This window comes from Natator depressus, chromosome 8, assembly GCF_965152275.1.
Source record: "Natator depressus isolate rNatDep1 chromosome 8, rNatDep2.hap1, whole genome shotgun sequence".
NCBI lineage: Eukaryota > Metazoa > Chordata > Testudines > Cheloniidae > Natator > Natator depressus.
Window position 1 is genome coordinate 90,231,794 of NC_134241.1, and position 16,326 is coordinate 90,248,119.

Here is a 16,326-nt window from a genome sequence, read left to right on the forward strand (position 1 = left end):
TCCCAGCAACCTGCTCCCTCTACTCTAGTCAAGTTCTGTGCTATCCTCAAGCTCTCTCTACCTTCGGTGATATTCTGTATCCTTTGCTGGGGCTCAGCAGATCTGAAATTCTGGGCTGAAGCCAGCTGTCCTCTTCTAATAGCATAAACTCTTAGGCTTCCCAGGATTTGGGAAGCACATTGGATGCTGACTCAAGAACAATCCAGACAAGATTTCAAGCTAATTGGAAACCAGCAGAGGGTACCAATCCCACCCCCGACACACACACAATTTAGACGGGCAAGGGAGAAAACTATAAACGGGGGGGGGGGGGGGGGGTGTCACAGAGGTAAAGGGGAAAATACAAATAGAGTCAATCAAAGCAATGGTTGCACATATCAGCTAGAAGCCCAGCATTAGCGCAGACAGCCTTAGTGCAGCTGAACAGCCAGCGGTCTTATTTCCAATCACATGAATGGACTTCATCAAAATTCTACATTTGAGCACGGCCCAGTCTCAAACTGGGATCCTCAGAATTCTTAAGCAATAACTTCACTAAGTCAGCATTTCCCTGTGGGGCCCTCTCGTGTAGTTAGCAGTAACTTGCTGAGCTCTTCATTACTACTTATACAGCACCCAAAGGAGTGGTCGTTGTTTTACCAAAAAAAAAAAAAAAAAAAAAAGGAGAGAGAGAAAAGCTTCCTGCCCAGAGGAATTTGCCCTATAAATAGAAGACAAGCAGTTGAACCTTAGTAAATGGGATGCAGTAAAGCAAGCAAAGATGTTTCGTTAGTTTCTAAAAAAAAAAACTCTGCCCACTGTCGCACTCATCATTACTCAGTGGAGCAGCAATAAATGGGAAGAATAGCACACGGTAACAAATAATTTTAAAGATGGGTGTTAGAGGCACAAGGAATTCTAGGAAGGACTGCCATAGGACATGTGCAACAATCCTTCCCTTGAAATAGGGAGGGACTGTGAAATCTAAAGGGGACGTTGGAGACAGGACAAGACAGTTCAGGGATGAGGGTCTACATCAGACGTGGGCAAACTATGGCCTGCGGGCCACATCCGGCCTATAGGACTGTCCTGCCCAGCCCCTGAGCTCCTGGCCGGGGAGGCTTGCCTCCGGCCCCTCCCACGCTGTCCCCTCTCCCCCACAGGCACACCGCCACGTGGGCAGCACTCTGGCTGGCCACTCCTACTGGGCAGCGTGGGGAGTGCAGCTGGCTCTGGCCAGGTGGCGCGGCTGCGAGCTCCTGCTGCTGGTAAGGGGGAGAGGAGCGGGGGGGTTGGGTACAGGAGCGGGGGGTCCTGGGGGACAGTCAGGGAGCAGAGGTTGGGGCAGTCAGGGGATGGGGAACAGGGAGGGTTGGGAGTGGGAGTCCCAGGGGGCCTGTCAGGGGTGTGGATAGGGGTCGGGGGGGCAGTCAGGGGACAGGAAGCAGGGTGGGTTGGATAAGGGGGTGGGATCCTGGGGGGCAGTTTGGGGTGAGGGGTCCCAGGAGGGGGCGGTCAGGGAATTAGAAGCAAAGAGCGCTTGGATAGGGGATGGGAGTCCCGGGGGGGGGGGGCTGTCAGGGGGCAGGGCTGTGGATAGGGGTCGGGGCAGTCAGGGGACAAAGAGCAGGGGGCGTTGGATGAGTTGGGAGTTCTCAGGGGGGCAGTCAGGGGGCAGGAAGTGGGAGGGGGAGGATAGGGGGCGGGGGCCAGGCTGTTTGGGGAGGCACAGCCTTCCCCACCTGGCCTTCCATACAGTTGTGCAACCCTGATGTGGCCCTCGGGCCAAAAAGTTTGCCCACTCCAGGTCTACATGCACCAGGACAGGCTGAAAGAGGACTGTTGAGAGTAGGAGCTTTGGTGGAGTAAGTGGTCACGAGAAAAGGATGAGAACAGAATGGTAGTAGGAAGAATTGTAGAGAGACATAAAAGTGAGGACAAAGCATTTAAATATTGATGTAGAAGGCAGGGAAAGGATTAGAAGAGGAACCGGACATGGTCAGAATGGTAAATCCTGACTGGATTTCATGAGTTGCATCTTTTTTTGGGAGAGGGAGAAGATGCTGAGAAAACCTGGAGATGTTAAACTTTCAGGGACTTTTCTGAACCTTTTCAGGTTCACCTATCACCACTAACGTGTCCCAACACAGATACACATAGAAGTGAAACAGAACTTTAAGAGGTTGCTCGTTCACTGTGTCTGCTTTGAGCCATAAATGAGCTTCCACCTGGTCACAGGCAGACTGCAGAACCTTTCTATAACCACCAACCATCCGTACAGCTTTTTCTAGTCTCCCATCTACAATATTAGTTCCCCAGTATGGTAGCTTTTCATGACAAATTTTTTAGAAAACACTTCACTTTTTAAACTACTGTTCAAGCTACAGTATTGACCCCTTAAATTCCCACCCTGTCCTTCAAGGTAGAGTGACTTCTACAGAATAATGATGATTTCCCATACATTTGAAAATAAAGACTCTTTCTTGCAGCAGACAAGAAATTCAAAAAGTGACCCAATCTGTATTTACTAGAGGAGGAGGGAAAGGTTTCTAACTTTTACTACAACTGTTTATTATTTTAGTTATTTCAAGGACTCTGAATGAACAGATGTTCCAGCCTAATGCCCAAGATCTCTCCAATTCAGGTATTTTACCTGGAAAACTGCCATGACAGTTCATAAAGCAAAATCTGCTAAAAAAACAAGACACATAATCAGAGCCAATTCATGGGATATGGCAGTCCCCTTTACAAATACTTCTGCCTTCTTCTTCCTCCTGTAACATACCATGGGATTCTCTCCTAACTTCTCATTCTGGGAGAAATCAGAGCTACCATTTCCTAAACTTCACCTCAGCACATATCCAAGTCCTCTTAGGACTTCCTGCATCCCACTTCCTTTTAGGTTTCTTTACAACAGCGAGCTTTTTCTGTCTATCCCATCTGGATCTCATGCTGATATATAAAGCCTCTGATCTGTTGAAGTGGCTTCTGGACTCCTGGTGTCTTTAGAACTGCTGTGATGAGTGACTTTCAAAACCTCAATACAAGTACCCTAGAACTCCATCAGGAATGTGTTCATTCCATTCATCCCCTTTTCAGTACTGAAAAGCAGTATTTAAGCAGAACTATGAGAGAATTTTCTCAATAGCTACATTCATGAACACACTATTAAGTATTATTTTTCAAATGAAGCAGCTTAATATGATTTAAGTGATGCAGAACTTTCCCATAGAGGGAAATATGCAAATTCTCTGTCAGACAAGATCTTCAGCACAGTTGGCATTAAGGCTTACAGTACTTTGATGTTAATAAATATGGATGGGTTGTAGAGATGGAAGAAAAGCAGCCTTCATCAGATTTTCCAGTACCAAGCTGATAGCCATGGTACAACTGCTTTTTAATATAGCTGTATGACCATGCTTGCCAATAAGCCACTGGTTTCCATCACTTGAACAGGTGAAAGTGTGCTTCATGGGGATGTGAATATGCCTCTCTGTCCAAATCACGTTCAGTTCAAGGTGGCCTAAACCCAAAAAATTGTAAGAGGGCAAAGTGTTTAGCAAGAGGGATGTTATACAGTGCTCCAGCCCAAATCAAACTGGTGAACACTCCAAGCAGCAAATGAATGGATTAGGGTGTCTCCTTTTAAAACTCTTGAGGCCTCTTTTGGAAATGATTATGCAATTTTTTTGTTTGTATTCTGCTATGCATTGTGCAACGGCACCTGCATTTGGCCCCAGTAGTCCCCGAGTTTCAGATGTGACTGAAGCAATACAAAGAGTACCTTGGAATCCTTATGGATTAAAGATGCTGTGTAAATGCAAGCCCAGCTTTCTGCCAATATTCCTATACCCCCAGCACTACCGTACCTCCCCACCCCCATTCTAGCTGTAGTCACATATCAGATATTTTAAAGTACTGTGAATTCCAAATACAGGCAATTAAGCTCCATGTAAAGTCTGTTTAGCATCTTGTTTAATTTGATAAAGGCTCATCAGATCATTCAAGAGTCAGCTTCTGGTTAATACTATCGCATGAAATTTGCAGGACAACGGTCTGGTTTTTCCTATACTTCTTTAACACGTCACTGACTGGGTATGGAATCTTTTTGCTCTGCTGGATCTATGCTAAAAGCTATTTTTTCAGGCTGAATGGACTATCCTTCCTAGTATCTGGTTTCGTCAGTCTTTAAATGTCTACATCTTGGGTGCTGAACTTCCTTCCTCCCTATCTATCCCCACATGATCATACTCATTTTTATATAACAGTGTTTCCCCTTTTTCCAATTGAAACATCATTTTCTCTTGCCTTTTCCTTAAAGAGGAAAAAAAATTATCACTACTACTAGCAATGTTGGCTATTCATCAAACATTTATATTTCCTCTGGTTGGGTGGGTGGTTTAGTCCTCTGGTTAAGCCAAACTTCCAACGCTTCTTTGTGATAGTCAAAGTTGCTAATAAGCAAAACTTCCACATCCTATTGGCAGAGAACAATGTTAATGTACTCATGTATAGCATCTTACATCCTAAACAAGCCCAAAGCACTTTACAGATTAAACATCTGGATCACTCACCCACCACCACAATGTAGTTACCACTGAACATGTCAGCAATGCTACATAAAAGTTAGTTAGGAGATGGAGCAGAGTAACTTCTCCAAGTGAAATTACGGGGAAAATTAAGGGAGATAAAGAATATTACTCAACCTAGAAACTGACCAGGATACAAAACTTTAGACCACGCCTTCCTTAACCAGAAAGTGGACAGGACTTGTGTTTTAAGATGGAATCTTCAGTAACACCATGCCCCTCAAGACTCCACTGAGATATAGGTTCACAGTCAACTCAGAAGGCGGCATGCTGCTTGTAGAATCTCCATCATCACCTACCACTGTACCTGGGGTTTTCCTTCAGAGGTATCCCATCCAAATTGTCCCTAAGAATGACCAGGCTTAAATTAAGAGATATGACTGATCTCAGCACTTTGTATTTTTACATCATCAGCATTATTATTCATTTTAAACAACCAAGTCTTGAGCAGGAGGCTGTTATTTAAAATAAACAGACCCCCTCAGGGAGGAATCTAGTGAAACATATCACACAATTTTAGGGGGTCCATCATGGGATCACCTGTTTCTTCAACACGGCATCTTGCCTGCAAGGTTAAGCTTAGTAGTTTTAAAACGTCTCTTTGCAATTTAGTAGATCTGGTGAATGCAAATAGATCTATTAAATTTAAGTGACCATGCAAAGCTGAAAATCCCAAGCTTAAAATTTACAGACAAATGTTCTACACTAGCACAAAGGCTATGCCCCACTCTTCGTGTAGTGATACCATATGTTTCAGCAATAGATCCTTCCATGAGGAGCCTGTAATAATAAAAAAAAAAAAAAAACAACTCTGATTTTAAGTACTTAAGTTACTAAACACAAAAAAGGAAAACAAAAACAAAATGTAGGGAAAAGGTAGAAATATTATTGGTCACTCTTCATCAGTATATTTAATTTGTAATTAAAGTTATGTACGTCAAGTATAAATTAGCTGATGTTACATTTATACATTTCTCGGAATATCTTTTAGATCACTTGGGATATGCTTATTTATTTTCTAGATGTAACATCATGAGAAGGATAGTCCATTAAAAATTAATATGCCAGAGTAATAATTTCACTCTCTGAGTTCTCAATTCCTATTCTCCACTGCTAAGAGTTTTTATTAGTATTGCTTTTCAGAAGCACGAATGGGCTTGTACTATGAAGTATCAGAAAAAACTTACACTGGGACACAACAGATCTTTCAGGACAATAGTTTAATAGGATTCAATGTCGGATTAAACATTTATGCGGATAATGAGAACACTCACAGTCTGTTTACACAGCAAAGAAAAACCTGCAGCTGGCCTGTGCCAGCCGACTCCGGGCTCGCTACGGGGGCTGTTTCACTGCACTGTAGACTCCCACCCCGCAGGGTCATAGAGCCCGGGCTCCAGCCCAAGTCCAGAAGTCTACACAGCAATGAAACAGCCCCATAACCCAAGCCCTGTGAGCACAGGCCAGCCGCGTGTTTTTCTTTGCTGTGTAGGCATATCCTCACAGTTATATCCGATAACATGCTGTACTGGAAACAGTGTAAAAATTACAAGCTGCCACTTTAAATCCTAAAGGTTTCCCTGGTCCTGCTTGCAGGTTTAGGCTCTGTAGGGGAGCATGCAATCAGGGTCTTTCAGAAGTCAGTCTGCAGAGAGACCGCCTAGAGTAAGATATGGTGAGCCTGCTTTCATCTCTGTTTTTGGGTTCTTGTGTGTTATCATTCTGAATTCTAAGAAATAGTGTTATGTTGCAACCTTTCAGTGAAAGTATTTTAGGTTTTTAAACAAACTTCTCTATGTGTATGCCAGGAACATAACACATAGGATAACAAAAATTGAGGAATAAACTCTCTTGCTTCAAGAAAATGTTACATCCGATGTAGTGAGCTGTAGCTCACGAAAGCTTGTGCTCAAATCAATTGGTTAGTCTCTAAGGTGCCACTAGTACTCCTTTTCTTTTTGCGAATACAGACTAACACGGCTGCTACTCTGAAACCTCTCTTGCTTCAGAGTATACACCAGCCATTCAAGGACGAGAGTCAGACCACCCCACACACACACACACACACACACACACACACACCTCCCCAACCGCCCATCCCAAAGGGCAGGTAGTTCCATAAATGCTTACAATGGGGTTTTCTTGCACCTTTCCTAAAGTGTCTGCTAAAGGTCACTGTCACAGACTTCTGGTCCAATATGCCTATACATTAGAAGCTTACAGTTTAATACCTGAAACACTGAAAGTCACAGATATGGTCTTTGTTCCTCAACAAAATCACCTTTCCTTTGCCTTGCAAAAATTGAGTTTCACTCATTTGGATTTATCATCTAAATCACTCACAGTAAGAGATGTTATAACTCAATTATCTCACAAATACCAAACTTTAAAACTAAGTTACCAGTCACCTAAATGGACACTATTTATGCACTTTAGGTATGAACAGTGAAAACACGTTGTAAGCAGTATAGTTGCCATTGTAAAGCTTGAATTTTTTTCCAATAAAGCTTTAGAAGCAAACTACATGGAGCTGGACACTTACATTTTTAAAGCAGTATTAACTTACGAGGGGGAAGTTTAAAGGCAGAAATGGGATTTTAGGCACCCAGTTTCCACTGATTTTCAATGTGAGTTGTGCACCTGTCATTTGTGCTTTTCAAAATCACCCAATGCAAGGAGGTCTGGATAGTTTTCCAGTAGGCAAACTCAGCCCACTTCTTTCCATGCATGACTGAGGACTATTAATTGTTTTTTAAATGAAGCACTCTTGCTCTCTCAGAGCAAACTCCTCATGTACTGGGAAGAGCAACACAGCTTTACAGAACAGAACAGAACAGAATAGCCCAATATCTTGTAATTATAGAACTGAGATTAAGTGCATTACTGTTTATTTAATATTGATCTGAAAGTATTTAAATCTGCAATGATCCAAATATTACTAATGTATTTACATTTGTGAATAAGTAAATAAAAAGCCTGTTATTGAAGTCTTCATTAATTCTGATTATATGATAACTTAAAAGCAAATCAGTGTATTACTGCTTTGTAGAGTCCCAGCGACTACCGAAAAGCTGGCACTGTAACACCACATGTATCAGCAAAAATGACTAACAGGATCTACTTTCAGTAATCTTAAATCACACTGGCAAAATATGGAATTAAAGGTTATGCATAATACTCCAAGTATTTTTATTTTAATCTGTTCCTGATTCATGTCTTATTGTATAAAATATAATTGATTTTTATATCACTTGACATTTATGTGCAATGATAGACTAGATTTTTTTCCTTCAACCACAATGTTTAGGCAGCGCTCAGATGTCTATGTTATTATGAAAAGCAATCCAGCAATTTTAATTCTTATGAGTATGGTGCTTAGAAGTTTTAAAATATCACATTGACGGATAACATTAGAAACGTCATCCTAACCTCAAAATTCTGACATTTTCTATATCTTTATTTAGGGCCAAATTCTTTACTAATGTAAATGGGCACAGATTCAATGGAATTTTACCCAATTACACCAGCAGAGACTTTGGCTCTTAATTACTAAGGAGCTTTAGGATCATGTCTATGTAATCTGTTCCACAACTTTTTTTTTTTTTTTTAAACATAAAAAATATTGGTTTTAAGACTAATTTGCTTTAAGCTATTATTGGGGTCTGAGATTCATCTCCTCTTAATTAAGAAAAATAATGAAAAAATTCTGTGCCCCAAGTATGTTGGTCTAAAAATTTAAAGCAGTCAAGAGACAACATTATTTAAATGTCTATACCCTATTCTTATACAACACATTAAATTAAAGCAATTTATTGCTTTAGTAGCAGAGGAGTTAAAGTGGGTTTCACATGCTGACCCCATTTGTCACCTCTGGCTTTATAACCTCACCATGGAAGTCAATTGTGGTGAAACTTGGTATCAATGGCCCTTAAGTTGGAAAATGAATAGTTGTGCTGTAAGGGTCTGATCCAAAGTCTACTGATCACAACAGGAGTCTTCCCATTGAATTTAATGGCCTTTGGATCCCGCCCTAAAGAACCAATGGTTATTTATTTGTATTACTGTGACACCTAGGAGCCCCTGTGCAAAGCACTGTACTAACAGACTCATCACAAATGTACTTTTAACTGAAGGAGGGAGGGGGGAACTTGACAAAACATTTAACAAATACCAAAAAAATGTTGTGATACTAAATGCTTTCTCACTACTCAATTATTTATGAAGTAATTCCCAGTGATTCAGAGTACCCATAGCCTTTAGAGTATGATTAACTGCACTTTATTATATCCAGTAATTAGTCTGGCTTAAAACAATGTTCTACAGTATACTTTACATAGTTGGTCCAATGTAACAGAGAAAAATTTGGCCTCAAAGTAACAAATAATTTCTCCCAAATTTCAAAGTCCAAGTGCCGTGTCACTGTAGTATTTTATAAATACATTACCAAATCATCATAATATTTACAGGAAATGCTGAGGCACAGTACAAGGGGAAAGAGAAGATCAGAGGTATTTTCAGTATTTATTGATATATACAGTACAAGGAAAAGCATACCTGATAATCTAAAATGCTGAATCCTAAGCCTTTGTAGTCTTTTTCCAGTTCAATAACTTTCACGTCAGGAGACCATAATGCTAGTTCACCATCTCCTTCCTCTTCAGGATGAAGAAGGTCTACTTCTGGTTTCATCTGAAACATAAAATATCTGCTGCAAATACTATCCCTATTTTTAGTTCTGGATGGATGTTTATTCATTCAATATTCCTGCTACATTAATGGTTCATCCAAGATGGACCTCATCTGAAATATTATATATCCTTTTTCTCTAATTCCATCCAGACTAAAGTCCTGATCTTGCAAACACTTATGCATTTACCACAGGAAGTCCCATTATGACAACTCCCAACAGCAAAGCTAAACATGTCCATCAGTGCCAAACACTGCACACAAATACTGAGATGTAACATTAAGGATTATTTCTAATTACACCAATGGCACTAACCTTTTACACTTCAATGGACTTCGGCCATCCCATTAGATGCATAAAAGGAAAAAAAATTTCTCAACACAAGGATTTAACCACCACATAATGGAAAGCCCATGAAAAGACAGAAGGTCCTGAAAATTAAGTATTAGAACCTTAATCAATCCCAAATTGGAACTGAGTACATGACTTTGAAAAAAAATTATTTTTTTTTTCATTTTTGCTTTAACATTTGAACTCTGGAAGAGAGAGAGAGAGAAACACAAATCCCTCTGAAAAATAACTGATTTCACAAGTATATTTCAAAAAGTTTTGAAAAAAAAATCATCCCTTGTTGTCCAAGATAAAATACGGATTACAAATTTTACTGCTATTGCATCATTTGTTTTAGAGGGAAACAATATAGTAAATGTATAAGAAAAAAAGGAAGTCCACAGCCAAGTAGCATGATCTCTTCGAAGTCTGAATGGAAATTGTCATTAGGAAACTTGAGGACCTTCCATTATTAACATAGCAAATCATTTAATTTCAGCTCATTGTATAAGCATGCAGGTATCACAAAGGGATAAAGAAGCTATAATCCCAGACATAGCTTCTTGCTCCCTGGATCAGAAGCAAGTAGAACTACTGTGGAGGTGGATTTAAGGAGCAAGAGCGTCTTTGGGTCATTCAATCCATATCAACTGCTGGCAAATGCACTTAACTGGTGTCATATAGATAAAAAAATGTTCAGTAAAAGGCAAAGTCAAGTAGTAAGGAAGAAGGAGTTCTACAAGAATAGAAGGGACCATTCATAAATGGCACATGGCTCCTCTTTGTGCCTCCACTATTGAACAAAATATCCATAGCGCTGGCCAAACTATCCTCCTAGGAAGGCCATCCTACCAAGGAGAATCTAGATCAGGGAGAAGGGGCAACCAGGAGTAAATACATTTTATAATGGAAAAATGTTACAAGATTCAACACTTAATTTGGGATTTTTAAGGCTTCTACCATGAAAATAACTGCTATGCCTCCTGTTTTCCCAGCTTTGCATAAAATCTTGATTTGCAAGATGGAAGTAATCAGCTAATGGGAACAAGGCTTAGATTTAGTATAATTCAAAGCTCCTGCTCACCTATTAAGCTGAAGAATGATGTACGTGATGTACATAGCATGCTAGCTCAGTGATTTACATACCTTGTATTTATAGTACAATGAAGTTTTTAGCAACCTACCTGAGTAAACCACATTAAAGTTGCAAACATGAAATATCTTTCAATGAAAACACATTACCTAAAATACTGTCATAGCCAAGGAACATGAAAAAGTCAAAGCATCCCTCAAAATCCAGACACCTTCTAGTCAAGAATAAATGACAACAATTTCAAGTGTTCCTGGGTCTCTGTTGAACACTTTGTGCTTTAGCCTTAAAGAGAAAATGTCACTAAATTAGTTAGATGTGTTATTGTTTAATGAAATGTAACTTTCACATGCAGATTCACGGTGTTCTATTTAAATTCCAGACTATCATTTCATTTCAATCCACCCAAAGACTTGGGCTATTCTGTCACTACTACACTAATTAAAGCCAAGTCCTGCTCTCATTGAGTTAATGAGTTTGGGACATCCACTACCAAAAGCTACTTTGGCACATTGTGTTTATGTAAGTAAAAGCACAAATGCCACAATGCTCCAAAAACTTTCCTACCCGATATCGTGTTCATACTTTAATAAGATGTTGAGAGCCCTAGGAAAGTCATATTGTGGGGTATAAGGAAGACAATGGTATCAGAACTGTATGTGTGGCTTGTTCAAACCATTATGTAGATGCAACGTCAATACTTAGAACTTCTAGTGGTTAAACTGACAAACTATTGGTAAAGGTAGGAGTGTGTCAGGGATCAGCATTGAGCCCTTTCTTGTTTAACCTCGTCCTGGATATCCCCACAAGGAACATACAGAAGGAGGCACCTTGGTGCATGTTGTTTGCAGATTATATCATTCTATACAGTGAGAAGAAAAATATTCTACAAGAGGATCTTGATAAATGGAGAGATGTATTGGAGAGACAGGGGCTCAAAATAAGCGGAGGAAAGAGAATATGGTATGTAATTTTAATTATATGAACACTGTAGAATTATCCTTCAAACTAGACACACAGTCAATACTGAAAATGCAAAGTTTCAAGTATCTGTGGGGTCCAGAACCTGAGAAAATAGAGGATTAAATTAGAGAGTGAGGACAATAAATGCTTGGCTCAAAAGGAGAGAGATAAGTGGTGTAGGGTGTGAAAGGAAGATATAAGTAAGCATAAAAGCAGAAGCCTGTAAAACTGTGGTCCATCCAGTTTTGAAGTACAGTGCTGAGCGTTGGGTAACAAAGAAGAAACATGAGCAAATGATGTTGCACAGAATTACAAATTTGGAGATAGATGAGTGGCGTAAGCAAGAGAGACCAGGTGAGGAATGTGTATGCTCGAGAAATGCTCAGAGTAACACCCCTAAATGCAAAAAAAATAAAAAAAGAAGTGAATACAGGCTCAAATGGCATAAGCATGTAAACCACAGTCCTGAAAACTGTAAGAGACTCCAATATACCAAGACTGAATGAAAAAGAGAGAGGCCAGCCCAAGAAGTGGTAGGATAGCACAAAGGAAGACATGTTAGCATGTGGTGTGATAGAGCACATGTAGGGCCCTACCAAATTCACAGTCAGTTTTGGTCAATTTCACAGTCATGGGATTTTAAAAATAATAAAATGTCACTGTTACAGATACTTAAATTTCACAGTGTTGTAACAGTGGGGTCCACTGGATGGAGAACACTTTTGGGCTAGCCTTATGGGTGGGCGACCACCCAGGGGGCCATGGTTGGGGGCAGGTTTCCATGGCCACACACCCACACAGCCAGCCCAAAGACCTCTTTAATCCCTGAGTGCTGGACCCGGAGCCAGGGAGGGGCAGGGGCTGGGGGCACCGTGGCTGAGGGCTCCTACCATAAGCCATGCTCCAGCTGCTGGTCCCGGCCGGGTTGGTGAGGGACAGGACTTCCTCTTCCCCTGCAGAGGCCCTTCCCAAGGCTGGTTCAGACCCATCTGCAGGAACCTCCCCTGGCTGCAGAAAATTCTGCTGCTGCTGCCGCCAGCAGCAGTGCGGAAGTGCAGGTGGCATGCTATGGTATGGCCACCGTTACTTCTGCACTGCTGCTGCCCGTGGCGCTGCCTTCAGAGCTGGGCAGCCGGCCGGCATCTGCCACTCTCCAACTGCCCAGCTCTGAAGGCAGCGCAGAAGTAAAGGTGGCAATACTGTGACCTCCCTACAATAGCCTTGTGACCCGCCGTCAACTCCCTTTTGGGTTGGGGCCCCCAGTTTGAGAAATGCTGGTCTCCCCCGTGAAATCTGTATAGTATAGGATAAAAGTACACAAAAGACCAGATTTCACGGGGGAGACCAGATTTCATATGACGCGTTTTTCACAACCATGCATTTGGTAGGGCCCTTAAGCATATGGCACTGAACAGAACACCTTGGAGGGAGAGAACTCACAGAGCGGACACCATTTGATGGGATTAATGCAAGGAAGAAAGAAAAGGATTCTGAGAGGTATTTGAGAAACCACAAATGACATCGGACACAGCAAAGCGATTTGAACAAATCAACAGCTTCTGACAAATCAAACAAATCAGTGCTGAATCCTATCATCTGGTTGTAGTATGATATCAGAGCAGTGTTGTTCATCTTACTGGGATTGGAAACACCAGCCAGGAAGCAGATGTTACCTTTCATGCTTCCAACAGCACCAAGCACACAGATAACCCTCAGGAAATAATACAATGAGCTTTTGTTAAAGATTAGAAGTGATGACCCTACGTAAGTACAAAGTAAATCCCTCTTACTGAGCTGGTTTCTCACATCTTTTAACCTGCTTGGCATTTCCATGTGAAACAGTGATGAGATGTAAAGACCATTTTACAAGACAGTTGAGTACAAAGAGCTGGTGTACATACCCATGCAAATGGATTTCAGATGTTTTTAAAGAGCTGAAATTGGTTGAAGCAAACAAGAAGAAAGCCAACTGTCCTTTAGAAAGTTAGTGAACTTCTGTCCAACTGAGCTACACAATCTCTTATCGCTACCTTTGGCTCCGGAGACGAAACCTCGATGGTGCTGAGCTCATCCACAAAGGATTCGCTGCCATCATCAAACAGGCGCCGACAACAAACCAGAGTGAACGGAGGCGGCACTTCTTTCAGAAAAGAAACTGCCTCACGGCGGGATTTTCCATAAAGCTGAACTCCATTTACCTAGGCAGAAAAGAGAAAACACGCACCACCATTCAGATATTTAAAAGGATATTGATCCGGTTCTACAATAAAAACACTCTCTCATTTACTTTAAATCATTACACTATATGCAATAATTGCCCTCCCCAACTGTATATAAAGGTCTAATTTCACTGAGGGATTCCAGTGAAGCTTGAGTGGTTTAGTTAATGTACCCCCTAAAATATACATAAATTACTCTAAGACTGTTATTCCATCTCTGGATTCTGGTGACTTTATTGTTATTACATAGTGGTGATCCACGTCTTCTGTTTTAATCAGCTTCCCTTCATTCATTTCCTGCCCTCTGGGTTTCTAGGCCCAACACCTCCTACAGCAGGCATTTTGGTCTTAATCCCTTCACCATGGCAGTCATTCTTTCTGGGTTCCTTCCAGGTAAGTTATTCCCAGCCTCCCACAATGCACAGACAGGAAAACTGATTTCAGCAGTACTTGACTCTAGTTTAAAGTGCATTTAGAAATTAGTCCTAATGTCAGAACGTTTTATTTATTAAGCACTTTTCAGTGCCTGTATAAACTGCTGGCTTGACAGCCCACATGAATGAAGTGCTCTTTTCATCAACAGGCATCCCACTGGCAAAGGCAATGCAAACTCCTGCCCACTGTCCCACCCATGTGCTTGAATTACATTCTACATGGGCTAGGTTGAGAGTCTTATTCATTCTCCATGTCCCAGTCAATCCATGGTTTCTCTGCCAAGTCTGCCAACAAGGATACCAGTTAGGATCAAAGATGATGATAATTTTGGTGACATAGGCACATGCCCTCTAGGAGCTTCAATCTTCACATAAATCACCAAATAATCCTCAAATTCACATTCATGCTGAAGACAAAGTAAAGGTGGTTGGAAATCCCAAAACATTCTGGGGAGGCAATTGGTGTGCTGGCATCAAAAAATTGAGTTTGAGGAAATATGTCACCAAAAATTCAAAATTTGGAAGATTTTGAGCAGTTCTAAATCAAATGCACCAAGTCCAAACTTCAACAACTGTTGCAGGCTTTAAAAATATAGTTAAATGAATGAAATGAGCTAGATCCTTGAGAGAATATACACAAATGCTTTACACAATAAAAAGAAAAAGCAATTACAATAAGCAATTCAGCAGAAAGTCCTGACAAGTTAAGCCTTATCATCCCATAACTTTAGCTGCTCAGTGATAACGGAAGACTGCAAGGCAATCGCTAATGATTTTTACAACCACAGATGGTGGTTATGTAAAATAAAATATTCCCTTCAAAGCGGCTTACTGCACTAATACTCTTTTTTTCCCCTCTTTTTAAAGAAACATAAATATGAAGAGTTTTCCACCCTCTCTCAACTGAACAGTTGGTAGTGTTCACACATAAAGAAGGTATCTAGGTTTTACACTTGGTCGTATTGTAAAAATATTACATACACAAAGAATGCAGAATTTCACCAAGTGTCAATAGCCTGACAAAAAAACTCTGATTCTACAGCTACCAAGTAATGCATACATCTACTGAAGTCAAGATCTGCCCAATGTCATTTCCTATATCTCCATCCCTGTGGATGTGATTCAGGTTGGTTAAGATTACATGCCCCATACCATATCATATACCTATCTTCCAGGGTCATCACTTTTCCTCAGATAAACACAAAGCAAAGGAGGAAGAATTGAGCTTATGTAGTTTAAATATGGATTATGCTGTTTAAGAACCTATCATTTTACTCTCAACTTTGTAACACAATTGAGGAGGTAATCTAGAGCAGCGTTTTTCAAACCGGGGTGGCGGTGGAGAGAGGCAAAGCCGAAGCTCAAGAGCTTCAGATCCAGGTGGAGTGCCTGTAACCTGAGCCCTGCCACCCAGGGCTGAAGCCCTCGGGCTTCAGCTTTGGCCCCAGGGGGTGGGGCTCAGACTTCGGCTTTGGCCTTGACAAGTCTAACGCCAGCCCTGGTAACCCCATTAAAACAGAGTCGTAACCCACTTTGGGGTCCCCGACCCAGTTTGAGAACCACTGATCTAGAGTTATACAGTCAGCAGAGCTTGTCAGGAATTTTCCCATAAAATATTTTTTGTTGGGAAATGCTGATTTACGAAACAGAAGCTTGCCACAGAAGCATCTCTGTTTCAACAAAACTTTAATCACAAAGGTTTCTCAGCTCGAGAGAGAGAGACAGACAGACATGCCTCAGAATAGTCAATGGCCCAGTGATTCAGCTGGGACACGGAAGACCCAGGTTCAAGTCCCTACTCTGCCTGATTCAGAGCAGGGACTTGAACCTGAGGCTCCCCTATCCTAGGTGAATGTCTTAACTATGAGGCAACGGAATCAATGTCTTTATCTCAGCCTAACGATTATTTATATGAAGCGGAACAATTTCAACAGGAGAGAGAGAGAGAGAGAGAGAGAGAGAGAGACACACACACACACAGACCCTGGAGATATGACTACATTACAGCAGTGTACAGAGTGCAGACGCTTCTCGG

General features: G+C 41.2%; 1 protein-coding gene across 1 annotated transcript in view; it reads right to left on the reverse strand.

Annotated features, from left to right (window-relative positions):
• Positions 1–16,326, reverse strand: part of PATJ (PATJ crumbs cell polarity complex component) — a 207,377-nt gene that overhangs the window by 148,193 nt on the left and 42,858 nt on the right. Inside the window, exons 16-17 of the mRNA XM_074961634.1 lie at positions 13,669–13,836; positions 9,123–9,257 (exon numbers count right to left, since the gene is read on the reverse strand). Of these exons, the coding sequence (XP_074817735.1) occupies positions 9,123–9,257; positions 13,669–13,836 (303 nt within the window). The remainder of the gene's footprint in view (positions 1–9,122; positions 9,258–13,668; positions 13,837–16,326) is intronic.